General features: G+C 31.6%; 2 protein-coding genes across 5 annotated transcripts in view; one reads left to right on the top strand and one right to left on the bottom strand.

Annotated features, from left to right (window-relative positions):
• LOC140040028 (carboxy-terminal domain RNA polymerase II polypeptide A small phosphatase 1-like) overlaps nt 1-7281 on the top strand; it is a 37903-nt gene extending 30622 nt beyond the window's left edge. For both annotated transcript variants that reach the window (XM_072085651.1, XM_072085652.1), the window contains one exon: nt 272-7281. In XM_072085651.1, coding sequence (XP_071941752.1) covers nt 272-409 — 138 coding nt within the window. In that variant the 3' untranslated portion in view covers nt 410-7281. The remainder of the gene's footprint in view (nt 1-271) is intronic.
• Nucleotides 7282-9943: 2662 nt separating this feature from the next.
• Nucleotides 9944-21790, bottom strand: part of LOC140040030 (advillin-like) — a 34066-nt gene continuing 22219 nt past the window's right edge. The window contains exons 12-23 of one of the 3 annotated variants that reach the window (XM_072085659.1): nt 21393-21530; nt 21173-21259; nt 20378-20449; nt 17959-18072; nt 17507-17590; nt 17305-17363; nt 16993-17089; nt 15581-15718; nt 14948-15139; nt 14612-14683; nt 12341-12454; nt 9944-11942 (exon numbers count right to left, since the gene is read on the bottom strand). In XM_072085659.1, coding sequence (XP_071941760.1) covers nt 11829-11942; nt 12341-12454; nt 14612-14683; nt 14948-15139; nt 15581-15718; nt 16993-17089; nt 17305-17363; nt 17507-17590; nt 17959-18072; nt 20378-20449; nt 21173-21259; nt 21393-21530 — 1281 coding nt within the window. In that variant the 3' untranslated portion in view covers nt 9944-11828. Of the gene's footprint in view, nt 11943-12340; nt 12455-14611; nt 14684-14947; nt 15140-15580; nt 15719-16992; nt 17090-17304; nt 17364-17506; nt 17591-17958; nt 18073-20377; nt 20450-20746; nt 20819-21172; nt 21260-21392; nt 21531-21790 lie in introns of all 3 variants that reach the window. The other 2 variants (XM_072085658.1, XM_072085657.1) reach the window with 2 other exon arrangements.

The raw sequence follows: 21790 nt of genomic DNA on the forward strand, positions 1-21790 counted from the left end.
TAAACATATTGTGATTTGATAATCAACATTTTTTTCTTACTTTACCTCCATTATTACCTGTATATCATGATCTGGTGGTATCTGGAATCCTTTACATTACTAATGTAATTAATTAAAAAGTAGGCCTAACTCTTTCTTTATCATGAAGTGAAGTCTTGCGATTATTGTCAGTATATTAGTGTTTTAAGATGCTTGACCACCTTCTGTTGTCCTGGGTTCAAGTCCTGCAATCTGCTTAACATACTAATTATTTCTAACTAATGTTTTTCAGATCCCAGTTGTGTCCTGGTTTGACGATGTATCAGACACAGAATTGCTCGATATCATCCCACTTTTGGAACGAATATCAAAACTTGATAATGTGTACACAATTCTCAGGAAGGAGAACCACAATCATATACAGACATAACAGAGTAGTTTATCCACGAGAAGGAGGAGGAGGACGCTGTGTTGTTTGATAATTACTATCTGGGATAATCATTATCAATTCTGGTTTTGTGTACTTATGTGTGTGATTAAGATTGATTAATTGGCTGGCTAATTATTTGTCAGTGTGCACGCAACCGTTTATTAGTTGTGGTGTATTCTGAGCTGCCATTAATGGGACCTTTGCAGAGTAGCCTTCTAGTGGAATCTCAGCAGTGTACCATCTAGTGGAACCTCACATAAGTAGCTGTCTAGTGGAACGTCAGCAGTGCAACCATCTAGTGAAACCTCACACGAGTAGCTGTCTAGTGGAATGTCAGCAATGCAACCATCTAGTGGAATGTCTACACTGCAGCATCCATCTAGTGGACCTTATCAGAGCAACCATCTAGTGGGTATTGAGCAAAGCAGTCATCTTTTGGGATCTCAGCCGAGCAGCCATCTAGATGAACCTCGGCACTGCAGCAGCCATCTAGTGGAACATTGACAGAGAAAACATCATAGAACAGCTTGCTCGTAGAAATAGAACATAAAATAATTAAAAAAACAATTTTTATAGAATTTAACAATAGATTCAAGCAGTTATTTTTACGTTTTTACATTTTATTTTAATTAGATTATTATATTATTGACAGAATGTTATATTGTTTACCGTTTGCTTAAAACAATACCAGTAGATATGATTAAATATCTCATTACAGATTTATTCAAACCATTATAAACAAATGTCCTAATAAATTGTAAACTTTTAAACTGTGGTACACTAGTGAAACATGTAACAAGTAAACAAAGCATTTAATGCAGTGATACCCAAGTTATTTTTAGCTGTATTGTTTTACAACCTAAATTGTATTTACTTGGAAAAACTTGTGACTGATTGTCAGTTTGGATGTTAGTCCAACATTGAATGAAATATTAATTAATAATCAGTCTTTAGTTTATTCATTACTGTACTACACACTGTATATAAATGAACAAATCCTTATGATAGTCCTGGTTAACACTTTTATAACCTAGTTGTGTTCATATCTATAAAAATGATCCTCTTTTAATTATTTAATTGTTATTTTCTCGGTTATATTGTACTTAGCTATTTAGAGATTTCATATGAAGATGAATCGGTACTACTTGCTATATTATTGATAGAGGGCGGGCCTCGCTATTTGAAAATACAAATTTGGACAAAACAGTTTCTCTTGTTATGCAGCAAAAATAAAAACTTAACAAATTTGAAGAGATTTTAAACAATCACTGCTTTTTCGTATCTTTTTATTTAATAGTGCAATCAAGTCAACAAGAGGAGATGTTTTGTTTGTAATTACATATCATTAGGTTATAAAAATGACAGTATAAATAATGCGCATACCCTGTATATAATCATTGTAGAACTATGTACCTAAATAAGTGCCTCCTTAATTAGAACACTCTTGTACGCATTACCAATTATTAAATATGTAAAATGTATTTTTATTTATCCAAATTCACATTAGGATATTGTAATTATTAAAACTATATTCTTCCATTTCAATATTTTGTTTTTGTTGGAAGGAGGTAATTAAAATCACATATGTATATACAGGTAACATTTGTGTACTAAATAGTATTCCCTTGTAATTTATTTACAGAAATAAGAATGAATTATATCCGTAAAAGGAGGATAAATATTTTTGCTATCAAGTTTTCTAAAACTTTTGATTGAATTCTACAAGATTTGACCTGTTCGGTGACCCGTGTAATTAGATGAATCCAAGATGTAAAAGGAATGAAGTTTTTGTGTGAAAACAATTTATAAATATTATATATATATATATATATATATACCTTGTATAATACTTCATTTTACTGGGTGTTTGTTGGGATAGTTAATGTTTGTTTTGATTTTGGATTTATTTTGATAACAAAAAAATTAATAACAGTCGTAGGTATTATTTTTATTTTTACCAAAATAGCATTGAAGTCTATGATGTATTTAAGTAATTGTGAAACATGAATTTCCCATATTGTATATTTGATATTAATACTAACAAAGAATTAACGATTTCTCATAAAAAAAAATAGCTAATTTATCATTTTTCTGTGTATTCACTAACAACACTCATAGATTAATATTAGAGTGCTGGAAATGTATGTTTGTTTGCAAGTGTAATTCCATTCTGAAAGAAATATTTTATTTTAATTTTCCGCAAGATTTTTATTGGGAGTAGCAATGTGCTGAAACAAAGCATTTAAAATAATATTTGTTTACTAATCTCAAATCATGGTTGGTATTTAACAGATGGCTTAGATAGGTTCTAGACGGCGATTGGACTTAATATCTTTTGGCACATATTATTTTTTTTTTTTTTTTTTTCTTTTTACTCATCCAACAGTGAGTAACTCGCCAATTACAGGATGGATAAACTATTTAATAAATTATCGTGCTTATAAACTAAGTCTCGTTTGAGGCTTAGGGAGTGGAGTTGAAAGAGTCATGAGTTACAACCCTGCACTAGGTCAGGATTGCACCCGGGACCTTGGGATTGGAAGGCAAGCACGTTAACCACCAAGCTACAGCTCCACTACATATGGCGTTTCATATGTATAATACTTGAGCTGGAATCGGACAGAAATCAAAACACCTACTTGTTTACATCTAGCTGTCCTTTGATGTTAATCTATCATTGAATTCACTCTTTACAGATGCAGTTTACATATTAAGAACAACATACATTATTACATTTAACCATAGTCAATCTATTTACTATGATTTAACTAGTTAATAAATGTAATATTTTAGAATCACTTTAAAATCTAAAGTTACAACACATATTTGGAAACAATTCATCATATTAATATTTGATTACTAAACAAAAAAAAGGAATATATATTCTATGGTTATTCTTTTTTAATGGTTTCTTAATTTGTTTATAGTTTTAATGAAATCGCAACAAAATTGATTTTTTTCTAATGCACTGCTGATTTCAGATTGAAAATGATTGTTATAGTAAAATGAAATGGGACTACACATGACACACCAGACCCCATTAAACTAATGAAATGACGCTTGATGTATATATTATAGAATTACCAGAATGTATTCAGTTTTATAAATAATGCAGTTAACACTAAAATGCTTCCCTTTGTAAAACCTCACCCTCTGATAACAATATCTGTTTGTATATACTGTACAATGCTTACCGTAAATGATTAAATATGCAGTCATATAAGGGATGTACCCAAATAAGGCGTGTACTCAAATATTAATACAGTACACACAAATATTGAATTTACTACCAAAATGATTTTCCTATTGAATTCATATTGTAAATGTCATTGCCATTTGAAAATGTTGAAATGAGTTACAGTGTTAATTTTGTATTTATACAGTCTATGGAAAATGTACACACTTTGGGGCACATACCAAACAAAACTCTGTTCTTGATGCCTGGGTTTGTGCGTGTAAACTTTTGCTAGGTGATACATAAGGTGTATTTGTTGTGTTCTTATATCCTGGGATGGCGGTATAAACTATAATTTCCTTAGACTGTCTATATGCAAATACATACATTCACATTTACTGCAATCTGATAGGCTGCATTCTGATAGTATTTTGGTCGGTCAGAAACCTCAGAAAATGTTAAATGCAGCACAGTTAATTTGATCATTTACAGTAAGTCATCAACACATCCCCTTCCAGTACAATATAATTCTTAGATATTTGCAACGTAAAATGCATATTTACTAAACACTTTGTTGCGTATAAAACATATCTGCTGTAGGTATATTTTGTCATTTTGACATTTTTTTTTTCTGGTAAAATTGTACTACAATTATTTACGCAGCATATAGCAAGGATTTGTGGATTCTAAAACCACACACACATGTTGTTGCTTTAATGTGCAAAATATTGGAATATAATTCATCTTCAGCAAAGAAAACAATTACTGAAATATGCTTCTTAAATATTATTTATTGCTTTTCTGTAATATTAGTAATTGAAATGATATTACAGATACTTTTTGAATTGTAATACTGCTTTTATGTAATTCTAACCATGTTGATTGTTCTTACATAAAGACCATGGATAATTAAAAATATGTAATATGTACAGTAATTCAGAATTAAATAAATTCTTTTAACAATTCATATTATACAGTATATGGTTTGGATAAAAAGGAATGAGGGAAAGATAACTTTTAATCAATGATTTGACCACGTCTCTTCAAAGCCTGTTTTCCTGTCGATGTTATTTGACGCTATTGTCGTTGATCGTTAACAGTTCAACGACGATCGTTTGAAAACGGTCAAGTTGAAATGATAACGATAGCGAGTACCTTTTCCTGTAAATCGTTAACATTTCAATGTTTACGTAGAAGATTGCCGATTATTGTTAACAATAGTGTCGAATAACGTCGACAGGAAAACAGGCTTAATTCTCACGGCACAACATAATAGGAAGCTTTGATTTGTAACAACCCAACTAATGCTCTCTCTACACTATCAATCTAGTTTGACAACAAAAATGTGATGTGCCCATAATGGACACGACGATGTCATATTACTACCATATTTTAGCATATTACTACCATATTTTGGCACATCACACTTTTTTTGTCAAACTATTTTGATACTGTAAACACAACTTAAGTCACGTTTGTAAGCATGCAGGGAAGTTGGGACATGCTACCTTGCTACATGCTTGCTACCTTGCTACATGCGTACCTCAACAGTTTTTGCTGGTCTCTGGGTTCAGATGACAATTGCATGACCTAGGTTGTCCCTAATTAGGCAAAGCGAATGCTCCCTAATTACGTTATTAGGAATACCTAGAATTTGATATTAATATTCAACATTCTACTATTTTTAAATCATACAAATGATCACTAATGTTTTGAGTTCGCTTAAAATGTACTTAAATTTTTATCACGAAACATCAAACGTTTTTTGCTTGTAGTATTGTTAGACAGACAAGTATTAGATTATATTCTCTTTGATACCATGCGCCAGATAATTTATGGTATTTGCTTTTTAGCAAACTTTATCAGATTTATTAATATTTCTAACCAACTAGATTGTTACTACTGTATATCTAACATTACATCTAAGGGCCTGTTTCCACTGAGCAGGAGAATACAAATTTAAAATTCCGTATTTTGAAAGAATGGTATTTTCTTGCCAGCTGAAATTGTTTTAAAGACCTCAATTAATTCCGGTCTTTATCATTCAATATCGGTTTTAAAAAACTGTTTTCTTGGAGCAATTTTTAGCTGCAAAGTTATCCAATATTTTACAGAATACCTTTTGAAATGTTTCTCTAGAAACAAGCCCTACGATGACAAAAGCTGTTTTTTTCCCTTGTCTGCTTATATGCACTGCTTAGCATTTTCGACTTAAGCAAAATTATTCATAAATGCCAGTTTGATTAAACTCGTGATCGGTGGTAAGATGTAGCTTAGATTAAAAGCTTAGCTTGGCAAGATATTCAAAAGGTAAAATACTAAAAGATTGTGAAGGAACATCTTAGAGAAGGTTCTCTGTTAATATGAAGCCGATTTAGATTAATTTGGTAGATGAACTTGAATCTGGGTTAGACTGCACACCCTACCCCACCCACTAGCTTTGCATCCAAGTGTATTCGTATAATTAGTTTCTTGTGAGTCACCAAATATTATTGCGGTCTTGAGAGGTACAATGTAATCTTACAAAATGTTATGAATTTAGGGTAAAATAATAATATGATGAAAATAGAATGATTATAATGTTTCAATATGGGATGTATGTTTTGACATGGGAAGCACATTTTGATGTATATGTATATGGGATGTATATTTCATTATGGGATGTAAATTTCCATATGGGATATGTATATTTCAATGTGTGATGTATGTTTCCATATGGGATATGTATATTTACCTATGGGATGCGTATTTCAATGTGAGATGTATGTTTCCCTATTGGATGTACTGTATATTTCATTATGGGATGTATATTTCAATGTGTGATGTATGTTTCCATATGGGATATGTATATTTACCCATGGGATGCGTATTTCAATGTGGGATGTATGTTTCCCTATTGGATGTACTGTATATTTCATTATGGGATGTAAATTTCCATATGGGATATGTATATATCCCTATGGGATGTATATTTCAATGTGGGATGTATGTTTCCATATGGGATATGTATATTTACCTATGGGATGCATATTTCAATGTGGGATGTATGTTTCCCTATTGGATGTATATTTCCTTGTGGGATGTATGTTTCCAATTCTCCTTCCTGATATATGTAAATGAATGTAAACTACTCACAAATTAGGAACATTCAATAGATTTATTTTTAGTGAGATAAAAATATTACTAGGTCTTTTTTAGAGTGATCGGTAAAATAACATGATAATATGAATTTGTTATTAATGGCATTGTTATGATTAACTGCAAAGTCTTGGTGAGCCTATTTATAAAGATAAATGTGAATTTCAACAGTCTGTGTAAGTATGTCTGTTTGTCCATCTGTATAATGCCTTTTCTTATACAGTTCTGTATTTTCAAGAGCAAATAAGAATGACAATGCCATTATGTGTTATAAATGCAAAAAAGTAAAGTCAATATTCTGATCTTTAAGGTTATTTAAATGACTGAATGTTAAATAATAATAACCAATGTTTTATTTAGCTTGCGCATAGAAAACAAAATGCTGTGTGTAAATCATCCTGATGTTTTTGTTAATGGCTGTATAAGATGTGTTGCTAGTATAATGTGGACATACTTCAATAATACTATAGGGATAGGAGGCCTATCTTACTTTGTCGACAATCAGATCATTTCTATTCATGGGTGCATTTTTATATTAAAAGATTGACTTTAAATAATATTTGGTTGAGTTTATTGTTGTTTTTTAAATAGAACATGCACGGTTAGGGATATATCAGTATCTTTAGCAATAATACCAACAAAATTATAATTTAATAAGACTTTAATAATAAGTCAATATGCACTCATATACTGGCCCGTCATGAAAGAAGGACTCAACTGCATAAAGCAAAGATTTTCTTGTTTTAGCTCTTCACGTGTGTAGATAATATTATTTTGATTAGTATGTCAATTGTGCTATAGTAACCAGTTTTGACATAAATGGTTACTATAGCATAATAAACATGAGCAGAGGCGAATAATGGGTTCTGCGCATGTCAATTGTGCTATAGTAACCAGTTTTATCGAAAAATAAAAAGGTCGAAAATTTGCCCCTTTTTGAAAAATTCCTGTACTATAGTACAGGGAAATTTTCTAAAAATGTTACTATAGCACAATTAACATGCGCAGAACCCATTAGTCGACTCTGCGCATGTTTATTATGCTATAGTAACCATTTATGTCAAATATGGTTACTTTTGACATACGGTAAGGGAAATTTTTGAAAAATGGCCGATTTTCGACCCTTTTATTTTTTGACATAAATGGTTACTATTGCATAATAAACATGCGCAGAGACGAATAATGGGTTCTGCGCATGTCAATTGTGCTATAGTAACCAGTTTTATCGAAAAATAAAAAGGTCGAAAATTTGCCCCTTTTTGAAAAATCCCTGTACTATAGTACAGGGAAATTTTCTAAAAATGTTACTATAGCACAATTAACATGCGCAGAACCCATTAGTCGACTCTGCGCATGTTTATTATGCTATAGTAACCATTTATGTCAAATATGGTTACTTTTGACATACGGTAAGGGAAATTTTTGAAAAATGGCCGATTTTCGACCCTTTTATTTTTTGACATAAATGGTTACTATTGCATAATAAACATGCGCAGAGACGAATAATGGGTTCTGCGCATGTCAATTGTGCTATAGTAACCAGTTTTATCGAAAAATAAAAAGGTCGAAAATTTGCCCCTTTTTGAAAAATCCCTGTACTATAGTACAGGGAAATTTTCTAAAAATGTTACTATAGCACAATTAACATGCGCAGAACCCATTAGTCGACTCTGCGCATGTTTATTATGCTATAGTAACCATTTATGTCAAATATGGTTACTTTTGACATACGGTAAGGGAAATTTTTGAAAAATGGCCGATTTTCGACCCTTTTATTTTTTGACATAAATGGTTACTATTGCATAATAAACATGCGCAGAGACGAATAATGGGTTCTGCGCATGTTAATTGTGCTATAGTAACCAGTTTTGACATAAATGGTTACTATAGCATAATAAACATGCGCAGAGGCGAATAATGGGTTCTGCGCATGTCAATTGTGCTATAGTAACCAGTTTTATCGAAAAATAAAAAGGTTGAAAATTTGCCATATTTTGAAAAATCCCTGTACTATAGTACAGGAAAATTTTCGAAAAATTGCCGATTTTCGACCCTTTTATTTTTTGACATAAATGGTTACTATAGCATAATAAACATGCGCAGAGGCGAATAATGGGTTCTGCGCATGTCAATTGTGCTATAGTAACCAGTTTTATCAAAAAATAAAAAGGTCGAAAATTTGCCATTTTTTGAAAAATCCCTGTACTATAGTACAGGGAAATTTTCGAAAAATGGCCGATTTTCGACCCTTTTATTTTTTGACGTAAATGGTTACTATTGCATAATAAACATGTGCAGAGTCGAATAATGGGTTCTGCGCATGTCAATTGTGCTATCATAACCATATTCAAAATATTCAATCATTAATGTACAAATCTATCATAGCCCACCATTTTGACTACTGCAATGTAGTATGGGGTCGTTGTAACCAAACTCAAATATAAACTCCAAGTACTCCAAAATAGAGCGGCTAAAATAATTACACATACATCTAGGTATGACTCTAGCTCACAGGCGTTCAAAGATTTAAATTGGCCTAATTTAGAAGAAAAACAATATTACAACGAAGCAGTCAGAATGTATAAAATAATGAATAACTTGACACCATCCTACTTAAGAAACAGATTCTATGAACGCAAACAAACATATAATACTAGATCAAAAGATATTCTAAGTTTACATAAGGCAAACACTGAGTATAAAAAGAAAAGTTTCTCGTATTCTGGCGCAAAGCTATGGAATAGTTTAAATGCTATAAACTCAAATGCAATTACAGCTCCTAATATATATAATATTTAAAAAAATTATAAATGACCAAAGATAAAATATACTTAAAACTCTATATTTTTCATGAAATCTTTTTTGTTGTTGTTGTTTTTGTACTGTAACTTATAACTTGTGTAATAGTATAGCTTTGTAGTAAGTAACGGCCTTGTGAAAAACACCAATATGGTGATTCAAGTGTTGCATCCGTTTTTAAATAAAGTTGTTATTATTATTATTATTATTATTATATTTGACATAAATGGTTATGATAGCACAATTGAAATGCGCAGAACCCATGATTCGACTCTACGCATGTTCATTATGCTATAGTAACCATTTATGTCAAAAGTGGTTACTTTTGACATAAATGGTTACTATAGCATAATAAACATGCGCAGAGTCGACTAATGGGTTCTGCGCATGTTAATTGTGGTATAGTAACCAGTTTTATCGAAAAATAAAAAGATCGAAAATTTGCCATTTTTTTGAAAAATGTCCATAATGTGACATGTCCATAATGTGACATGTCCATAATGTGACATGTCCATAATGTGACATGTCCATAATGTGACATGTACATAATGTGACATGTACATAATGTGACATGTCCATAATGTGACATGTCCATAATGTGACATGTACATAATCACATAATTTGGTTTTTGACAAAACCCAAGCAGTATTTTACTTTAGACAATAATAACAAAAAGCACAATATATTAATTTATCACTATTATAACTATTTATTAGACTCTATCATAAATTACAATTTAAAATTATTCAGTTTGAAAAAGTCTATCTATGAAATAAAGATGTCTACGTTGTATTTAGTGGCTTCATACTCCAGTACTATGATAATTACATTTAAGATTTTCACAGCAAATATCCAGATACAAGTTTTAAAAACTGATCAACGATTTGAATTGTTTAGTTTCAAATCAGATAAAAAGGTATAAAAATGTTACAAACGCTTTGGTTTTTAAAGAATTTTAAAATAAATTTTTAAGTAAGAACATGTATATTTTGGTATGAATTATCTTTTTATGTACATTTAATTTGTTTGGAAGGATAGTTAACTAATATTTGAGTAAACAACTTAATCTGTGAATTGCCAGCTGTGGAGAATATCATATCTGATATCTTAATTAAGCTAGTGTATAGTTATGACACGCCGTGTGTGCCAAAATCTTTATCTTAGTTAGACTATTCTGTAGGTTATATTCACCATTGAAGACCTATAGATAGTCAACAAAATATTAATTATTGTATTAAAGTAAATAAACAATCAATATCGAAACTTTTATAATTTCAAAAGTGTCTGCATGTAATTTGCATATAATTTGTATAAAAGTGTACAATTAATTTATTAATCATCTGAATATATTAATAAATTTACTACATTACTCTATTTTATTCAAAGGTATACTTAACACAAGGTTTAAATTAAACATAAATAATCTATAAAATATAATCAAATACTAGAGCTCTAAATATCATTTACTTTCGCCAAAAATGTTCAAGATTTCTTAATTTTCGCATAAAATCTAAATCAAACGATTTTTCTTAATTGTATGCAGAAATCGAAAATCTAAACATTTTGTGCAAATTAATTTTTTGGAAATATCATAAAAAGAAAATAAAAAGCGGTGACAATAATATTAAAGGTTGTATTATTAATTGTTTCAGAAAGAGCTAAGAAAATTGCAATTTTATAAATATTGTTTAAATTATTCATTATTAGAATAGTACTAAGTAGAAAACTATATATGCAGAAATAAACCATTATAGACACACACACATTAAAACAAGAAAATCACACTAATTTAAATAAGATATGTAGCATTGAGCGAGTACTGCAAAGTTTTTACATCAAAATCTATATTATAAAATACTACAAATCAACTTACACTAAAACCTACTGTCCGAATTTCAGTACTTTTGTACAATTATTATTTAATGTTTAAAAAATACAAGATTTGTAAAATGTAACAATTAAAATGTTGTAAAATATATGTTTACTATTTTAAAACATAACATTTTTGATTAATTTAATCAGTAAACTGAATAATTACTTCTTGCAGCGCCCCCAAACACCTAGAATTTTGCACTATTTATAAAAGTGATTATCATAATTAAAATTAAGACAACAACGTGAAGGCATAGATTTACGTCACTAAAGAAAAAATTAATTACAAAAATGTATAGCCTTATGCGTGATTCTAAATATGTCAAATTAAGTTTTGCTGAAACTAGAAAATATCAACTTTCTTTTTAAGTATCTCAAATAGACTTGCTTAGAAAATACCCATTTTCTTTTTAAGTATCTCAAAATAGACTTGCTTAGAAAATACCCACTTTCTTTTTCAAATTGGCCTGTTTCCATTTTGGTATTCCCTTGAATTGTTTGTAGTCCATACCAAAGTTAGCCTTGAAGTCTGCATCCGATAAATACAGCTATAACCAAAAACACAAAATTAATAATATATATTAAATGCAGAAAAATGAGTAAAGGAAAATCTTGCAACTACAAGATTTCTTTTGGGAAAAGTTCAGTCTATTTTTTACAAATGCTCTCAAAACAGAACTCTCTAAGAAAAGGAAAAGATTTTACTTTGATTTTAATCCTTTAGTTTGACATAATGGTAAACAAAATTTGTTACTGTGTCTAAGATTGAACCCAACATTTTGGTAAAAAATGATTAAGTCTATGATTTCCATTCTTTAATTTCTGGAAATATTGCCTGCACAGCCAGTTGAATATTTCCATAACAAGGATTTATGCCAATATTCCAGATTGTCTCTTTCCGTGTATAGCATAGCATTCTTAAATTGTAATTGTATAGTTCTTTTACCTCTTTCTTTGTTGGATCAACTCCGTCTGGTAATTCTTCTAGTTTCAATTGTTCTAATGGATAGTTATCTACTAAACTTGGGTCATCCTCTTGTGGCTCAATTTTGAAATCAGCCTAAAGAAATCAAATATTCAATCAATTTATTTTCTCATTCCTGGTTACTTATTTATTATCGCTCACCAATCATGGAGTACTGTCGAACAAAATACAACTGTAAACAAAAGTTGACTAAGGTGTTTTGATATGCATCACTGAACAGACCAAACCAGTCATGGATGTACAGTATTCAAATTAACTGTACAAAAGGTCGTTGACCAGATGTTGAAAATGCGATTAACAAAGTCAAACAAATAAGCAATAACAACTTTTTGAATTATCTAATTTTTTAAAGATGTTTTGACCAAACCGTAATTTATACCTGTAATAAAAATTCTCCACCACCTCAACCTCTCCCTCAAACCTCCAAAAAAGTTTTTTTTATCATCGATTAAATTAAGACTAACAAATATTCTTAGCCTTAATAATGCAATTTAAAATGATAATGAAATGGTTGATTAATGGTTAATTAATGATTTATGAAATCTATTTCACAGTTTACTAGCACACAATAACAGTATTATCTTGTATTATAAGTAAATCATAATAATCCCATTTATTCATGCAAATACAAAAATACATAATATTAATAAGAAAAACTAAAGAGACAGACAGACAGGCTGACAGAGAGTAATAAACACTAACGCTTGGTTCCCACTAGGATGCAACATAAGTGATTTGAACAATCATGATGTGATGAGTTATCCAAATTGTCGCTTGTGATTGGTCAACTTACTTGCGTTGAGATCGAGTGGGAACAAAGCTTAAAACTTGTTTCTAAGCACACATTAAAACCAAATAAAAATTAGCAATTTCAGGAATGCTTAATAGCTGATGGTATTGTTTTTAACCAGTATTGGACTAGAACACCGGAAAAAAATGGAAATCATAAGCAGGCACCAATAAAGCTCCCACTAGGATGCAAGGCAAGGAAGTTATTTGACCAATCACAAGTGATGAATTATTTGGACTGTCACTTGTCATTGTTCAACTCACATCTTCGCATTACCTCTCTAGTGCGAACCAACCCTTAGCTATAGTTTATGTACCCACCAACACACCAAACCGTGTTTACTTTAAACTCATTATTGCCATTTAAAAGTGTTCATTATTATCAACACTGCAAACTTGTGTTAGATCCAAATCGTGCAAAACATTAGATATAAAGTGTAGTAAGGGTTAGGAGGGCTAGAGAACACAATGGGGTTTTAAATGTAAACATTATATCATACCTCAGTCTAAATCAGGATAATTACCAGCAAACATTGACAATGAAATCAGGGGTGAAGCAAATAAAAATGGTTAAGAATTGAGCAAGATTACCTCAAGTTGTCAATAACAAAACATTCAAAATCATAAAATAAAATGTTTTAATCAAAAGTAAAACAAAAATAACATATTAATATAAAATATTAAAAAATCAACAGCATAAAACAAATAAAAAATGGAAGTACTCTATTGTCAAGATGTGAAACACATTCTAAAATGCAAAATCCAAACATAACAAAAAATGATTATGATATAATGGATGACTATCGATTTATGACCTAGGCTCTACAACCTACGCATATTGTGTTGTTGGTTATTAATGTCCAGGCACAGAATACACAACAACTGTGTTGAGAAATCAAGTGAGAAAGCATGCTGCATTGTGGCTACATGCCTAGATGTGACTAGTGCTCAGCCTAGACGTGACTAGTGCGCAGCCTAGACGTGACTAGTGCTCAGCCTAGACATGACTAGGGCCTAGCCAAACGTGACTAGTGCCTAGCCTAGACGTGACTAGTGCCCAGCCAAAACATGACTAGTGCTCAGCCTAGACATGACTAGTGCCCAGCCTAGACATGACTAGTGCCCAGCCAAAACATGACTAGTGCCCAGCCTAGATGTGACTAGTACTTAGCCAAAACGCGACTAGTGCTCAGCCTAGACGTGACTAGTGCCTAGCCTAGACATGACTAGTGCCTAGCCAAAACGTGACTAGTGCCTAGCCACAACGTGACTCGTGCACAGCCTAGATGTGACTAGTGCCCAGCCTAGACGTGACCAGTGCCCAGCCTAGACGTGCCCAGCCTAGATGTGACTAGTTCTCTTTTGTGTGGACAGTAAATTAAAATATTATATCATTTTGATAGTTTCTGATTATCACCTCTTTTATGATATGCATATACTTACAAGTTTGGTAATGGTAACACCAGAGTTCTCTTGATTAAGTTGTTTTACTTTCTCCTCTAGAGATACCGATCCCTGGTAATGTAAAAAGAAATTAGTTAACAACATCTTGTTTATAAAAATGAAAGAAATACATGAAACCAAAATATGTTTTATGACAAAATAGCAGAATACATAGACAAATATCTTCTTAAGTTACATATAAAATAGATCTTATGAAATCTTCTTTCACACAAACCAGAAAATTGGCATTTGGTAACTGTTAGTATTTATGTCATTATTTGTCATGAAACAATAGAAAAACAACAAAAGTTATTAACATATTTGCAAAACACTCACCGCAAATAGATTATCATCCCAGGCCATAAAGTGACCTGTGAAATTGATTGGTTCATAGCCTTGTTTAACGGTAATCAACATGACAGAATCGTCTTTACGTCCACTTGGGTCTGTTTGGATGTATTCCCTTGCTGTTTTCATTATTTCTTTCTTTTCTGTTGCATTCGCTCCTTTTCCAACCCAAATAAAGAGCTGATAAAAAAAGAAATGAATAAATAAAAAATTGAAATTGAGTCAGTATGATGAACAAGTCTTGCAGTTACATATACCAAAAACCATGGTTCTGGTGGTAGAACAAGTCTTCTCGGATAAAGACTATACACAGTAGGCCTAGCTCATGTGATAGAACCTAGTACATCTTTCGAGATGAGTAGGGTTACCCCGTTGTACTAGTTCATACACAGCCATTGTCGTGAGTCAGATTAGTGGCCCTGATAAGCTACTGTTAGTACCCTATTTGTAGCGAACTAATCCTCACACCATCGTGACTGGATATCATGTTGTGTGCAGCTGTGACTGACACACAATATAATCTAGTTTGTGGATACAATAAGAAAAAGATATACCACAACTTTGAGAGCCGTTAATAATGATGAATCTGTATGTAACATAGATACTAAAGAGAAATAATACCTCATCATATGTGTCCAACATCATCACATCATCTTCAATTAAATCGTCTTGGACAAAGTTAAAGATCTCTTCAACTTTGAAATTTCCTGATGCATTTGAGCACTGGAACAGTCTAGCTGGGTGGGTTGGCACCTCATCCTAAACAATATCATTTACAATAATAAAAAATAAGTTTAAAATATAGCATTTTTATATATTGTAATTATGTAATCGTATGATTGTAAGTTTAATTTAGAATGAGTTGTTATTCAAGACACTCTTCTAAAAGCAGACAATTTCAAATTCAGAAGTGGAGATTATAACAGCTAGTTTTCTCTTAACTTTTAACAAACACTAACGCCCGTATTCTTAAACCGGACTTTAGTCGTAGTTCGAGCTAAAACTAAAAAAATGACGTCATTTTAATTCATAAACCGAACTTCAACTAACTCACCGACTAAATCAGGCCAACCTCGACTAAATCGAGACGGATTTTGATTGATTTTTTTAGTCCTGGAAGGGGCAGGCTAAATGGTCGACTAAATGGTTTTTAAACGATGTTTATAAAAAACGTAACAGTCATTGAGTTGTTATATTGGCCAGATATTGAAGAATGAAATATCTATATTTATATTAGCTTAATTAAATATACATTGGTATAAGTTATAATAATGAAAATCCTCTTTATTTACAACTGTATACAAACTACATTATTTTCTTCGCGCAAGTCCGACTTGAGCTACGTCACGCCATAGCGACAATGGGAGATGCGGCAATTCACCACGCGATGGAATGTTTAGGGGGCCTAGCGCTTTCTTGTCAGGCTATGAAGTGCGTGGTTCGTGGCGAGCATACTTTGTTGGGGGCCTAGAAAATATAAAAGTTACCGTACCGCCATGGTTCCTAAATATATTTTGAAGATTTTATTTGTTGTTAATCAAATATATACTTCACTGTTAAATTGATACTGATATTGTTCTAATAATTAACGATTAAAATTATTTTTCATGTATATAGTCCTGATGCGTAAAAAGTGTTGTAAGAAATGGAAAGTGATATCAATGCGCAAAATTTCGTCTGCTCCTCAAATACTCTCTTGTCATTGGCCAATGTATAGCCTTTGTTACCCAGACGTGTGCAACTCGACTAAAAGCTCGACTTCATTAAGTCGAACTGCAAACTTCGACTACTTCGTTTTTGAATCGAATTTGAAGTAATAGCTCGAACTACGACTTTTTCAAGTCGAACTTCGAACTACGACTAAAGTCCGGTTTAAGAATACGGGCGTAAGAAGAATTTTAAAACATAGCTTATTTTATTTCATCTATTCGTCTAAAAAAGGACAGTACAAAGGTACAATAAAATAAACGGGTAGACAGGGATAACTAAAAGTAAACTAAATCACTCGAAAACAATATATTTTAAAGACTTACACCAAACACTTTCTCAGAAGCGTAAGCACTCTTTCCTCCTAGAATATTCCAGAAGGCAGCTGGCTCCTGCCCTTCTGGTACCATAGTGAAATCACCACTAAAAAGAGAAATTCACATGAAATAAATGACAATGTTTTCTACAATAACAGATGAATAAAAATTAATTTTTGAAGAAATGCGTTTCATTTTACTTTACAAACATTATTGATACCAATTGCTAAAATTATTTAAATGATCTTCAACCACCAAAACAAAATAAACGGGATGAATGATACATGATTTTACTTAATTAAAACAAAAATAAAACCTTACACTGGAGAAATAGTTTTTGCAATATTCTTAGACAACTGTCGTTCATCTCCGCTTCCTCCCTAAAAAAACAGAAACATTATAATTAAACATACAACAGAGCATCAAAATAACAGCAATTGTTAAATAAGATATTAAAATAAACAATAAAAAACCTGATAAAATAGGTAAATAAAGACGAGGTAGCCAAATAATGTTGTCTTACCTTTCCACACCAGAGGAAGACTTGTTTATTACTTTGAACAACAAATATATCATTTGAGTTGAGTGACGAAGCCTTGGCTGGTACCTAAAAAGAGTGATAAACAAACAACTGCATTGAGTGGCAATGACTAATGTATGTTCACACAGACAGAGTTCTGGTGTATTACCATATGAATCTGATCGCAAGGTAACATAAACCACAGATAAAAAAAAACGAGGCTTTTCAGCCAATGGAAGTATCATCCTTCATGACATCATCATAGAAAACATTGTGATTGGATACAATGCTCAATTACATCAACGTCTTGCATTAAAAGGTACACTAGCCCATTTTTCACTGAAATAGTCTGTGTGACCCTTCCAACAATGTATGCTTGTTCAATAATTACAGAACCATATAGTGGACAAGAAATGGCATTATGCAATGCAATAATGATGACATCATAATAATACCTCAACAGCACGAGTGTTGAACTCATTTGTTCCTTTAACTTGGAATACTCGAGTTCCACCTGAAAAACTTTTGTCCTTTTCTGAAGAGTTTTTGAAACCACTTGCCTTGCCACCCTAAAACAAAAACAATATTGGTCAAAATAAATGCGAATTAGACTCATTTCTTATAGTGTTAGTTGTATTGAGAATATAGATATTGCATAATGGTAAAGCCGGTTTTCTACTAGGACGCAACGCAAGGAAATAAGCCTAATGCAAGTGAATTGACCAATCACAAGCGAAAATTCAGATAATACATCACTTGTGATTGATAAATTGCTCACGTCGCTTTACGTCCTAGTCATGCGTTGGTAATAAAGTGAACAACTTGGCTATTTTTATGGCGTTAACTGCTCTACTATTAGTCACATGACACTATCTACTGTGCCATATATATGTTTTTTAACTCTCTTTGCTTCGTCCTTTGGATGGGATGTAAAGTCATTACTGTGTACATACAGTGAACTTTGTACACTATTCAAAATTAAGGGATCGTCTCTTAGTGAGCTAATCTTGTAGATGCTGCACTGTTGCTGTAGAGGGCCTAATCTGAATTTCTTTACTTTCCAGTTAAGGTTGAGGATGATAATAATTACATTTATACATTTACATAAATATTAATAGTTGATAGTCATGCCTAAAAACAACTGATGACGACTGAATCATGCTACTAAAGTCATAACATTCCAATTGTACAATAACATAATCCTTAATTAAAAAAAAAAAAATATTATTACTGTTATTTTTACTAGTAAAAAAAAACACCAAATAATTAAATGATATGTACAGTATGTATACTATCACCCAAACCTAAAAACAACCCATGGTTCAACCCAAATCTTTAAATAATCTGATCAGCTCAGATAAAGTATACCACTTTTAATGTTTAATGTAATGATATGTAATTTAAATATTACTAATAAACACATTTAAATCATATTTAGATTAGTAGAAAATAATAATAATCAGAAATGAATTACATGCTTCATTAGAATTAGTAAATTAAATCATATTTTTAAATTTTTTAAATATAATGTTAACCATATAACATTAAACCATTTAATTTACCTCAATAATCATATCTTCTCTAATATGTTTAGCAAAAATTAAATTTATTAAAAAAATTTATAATATGTTTCAATCATTTTTTTCTTATTCTAGGATATACATTTTGAAATAACCTTCTAGAAATTAATTAATCAGATAATATCAAAGTTATGATTATTATCAAAGAAAAATTTGGATTGAAATTGTACAATGTATCATGGGAAGTTCTAACACACAAACAATTCTAGGAGCAATCGGTATGAAATAACAAACCATAAAACCACTATTTCTATATCAAACTTGTTAGTGGTGTTTGTGGAAAGGGCAAGTTGAAAAAAGGGTAGTAGCAGAAGGGAAAGTTAAAGAAAGAAGACATTATATAAAGGGAAAGGTAAAGAAAGAAAAACTTTTAAAAAGGAAAGTTAAAGAAAAGAGAAGTTATAGAAAGGAGAAGATACAGAAAGGAGAAGATACAGAAAGGAGAAGTTACAGAAAGGAGAAGTTACAGAAAGGAGAAGTTACAGAAAGGAGAAGTTACAGAAAGGAGAAGTTACAGAAAGGAGAAGTTACAGAAAGGAGAAGTTACAGAAAGGAGAAGTTATAGAAAGGAGAAGTTACAGAAAGGAGAAGTTACAGAAAGGAGAAGTTACAGAAAGGAGAAGTTACAGAAAGGAGAAGATACAGAAAGGAGAAGATACAGAAAGGAGAAGATACAGAAAGGAGAAGTTACAGAAAGGAGAAGTTACAGAAAGGAGAAGTTACAGAAAGGAGAAGTTACAGAAAGGAGAAGTTACAGAAAGGAGAAGTTACAGAAAGGAGAAGTTACAGAAAGAAGAAGTTACAGAAAGGAGAAGTTACAGAAAGGAGAAGTTACAGAAAGGAGAAGTTATAGAAAGGAGAAGTTACAGAAAGGAGAAGTTACAGAAAGGAGAAGTTACAGAAAGGAGAAGTTACAGAAAAGAGAAGTTATAGAAAGGAGAAGATACAGAAAGGAGAAGTTACAGAAAGGAGAAGTTACAGAAAGGAGAAGTTATAGAAAGGAGAAGTTACAGAAAGGAGAAGTTACAGAAAGGAGAAGTTACAGAAAGGAGAAGTTACAGAAAGGAGAAGTTATAGAAAGGAGAAGTTACAGAAAGGAGAAGTTACAGAAAGGAGAAGTTACAGAAAGGAGAAGTTACAGAAAGTAAAGGTTATATAGAAAGAAAAAGTTATAGAAGGGAAAAAAATACAGGGATAGTTGAAGAAAGAGAAGGTTGCAAAAGGGTGTAGTGAAACAGTAGTGACAGAAAGTAAGTGCAGAAAAGAGTTGCAGAAAGAAGGAGAGAAGAAGTACCTTATGTATGATAAGTTTACCCTTGAATAGAGAACAGAAATGTGGAGGTTCTTTACCCATCTGGCATCGAACCTAGAAAATTTAATTTCTGAATGATAAGAAAAAGATCAAAATAAGAAAATGCTGCACGAATCTGTGAATGGTGAACAGAAACCGTATCTTGTAAAAATAGTTTTGATTTTAATCGAGAAAATTATATCGGGCTGTTTGAATTATGGTATTTATTTGGAATGAGAAAAGATTTTTTAACGGACAGAATTAAACTGCAAAGAAATTAAGCAGTACTGTAGCCTATTGTAAGATTAAACAAGACAAAGCTTCTAATCACCATTACAGAGGGCAGCAGACAAGTGACAGCAGACGCCTTACCTTGTGGATGACTAACTTTCCTTTGAAGATTTGTAAGAAATGATTTGGTTCTTTACCTTGTACTACACGGATCTAAATAACATGCAAGCACGCACGGCAAAAAACATCGAACATTATTTGGGTATCAAGTTCGAAAACATATAGATGAAGAGAATATAATATTGATACATACAATTCTATTCGATATTTGGTCATAAATCATAACATTATAAATTGTTATCAGATTCTAGAATTTAGATCAAATAAAGTATAATATCTTGTTTTGGATAACTGAATTATTTTCCTAATGCGGACAATCGCATTTATCATATTTCCAAATTTGAAATATCTTACAAAAAGCATATAAAAAGCTATTGTTCAAAAAATCAAAAGGAATAAAAAAATATTATTGATTGATTAGTTTAATTTCTGTGTTGCAATCGTTACCTGTACTGGGGCACCACCATACTTATCATCAAGCTCAGTGGATTTAAGAGCTGCTGTTCCTGATTCATCTTTTGAAGATTCACGACCCTGTTAAATGATAACTACACACATTAGTACAAAATGCAATAATAGCTATCTAGGATAGACACGGTGGAACTTGTAGCAGGCATTTATGCACATATTCTATCAAATTTATAACAAAATATTGGGTATAACATACCAGCCAGTAGTAGATGATGTATTGTTCACGACTTCGCTGGCGATATGTATATAAAATAACGTAAGAGTCTCCGCCAAAAAACTGACCATACAGCTGCTTCTCAAGTGGTACCAAATCGAAGTTCTCAACACGCCAGATCTGAAGGGAAAAAGTTAAAATAAATTAGTTATTCATCAAAATGTTCTGCGCATTCAGATGAAGTTTCTATAGCTCTTTCAATATGTTTACCTCTTTAGTAGTGTACCTCATTTGATTGCTTGGTAATTTTGTACATACATGACTGCACTGATATGAGCATAATATTTGTCCTTTGTTGCATGCCATGAATAAATTTTACCTAGCACCTACCTAGTATCAATTTATATCAGTAAATCCCTGTCCACACTATCAACAAAATG

Source organism: Antedon mediterranea, chromosome 2 (genome assembly GCF_964355755.1).
Source record: "Antedon mediterranea chromosome 2, ecAntMedi1.1, whole genome shotgun sequence".
NCBI lineage: Eukaryota > Metazoa > Echinodermata > Crinoidea > Comatulida > Antedonidae > Antedon > Antedon mediterranea.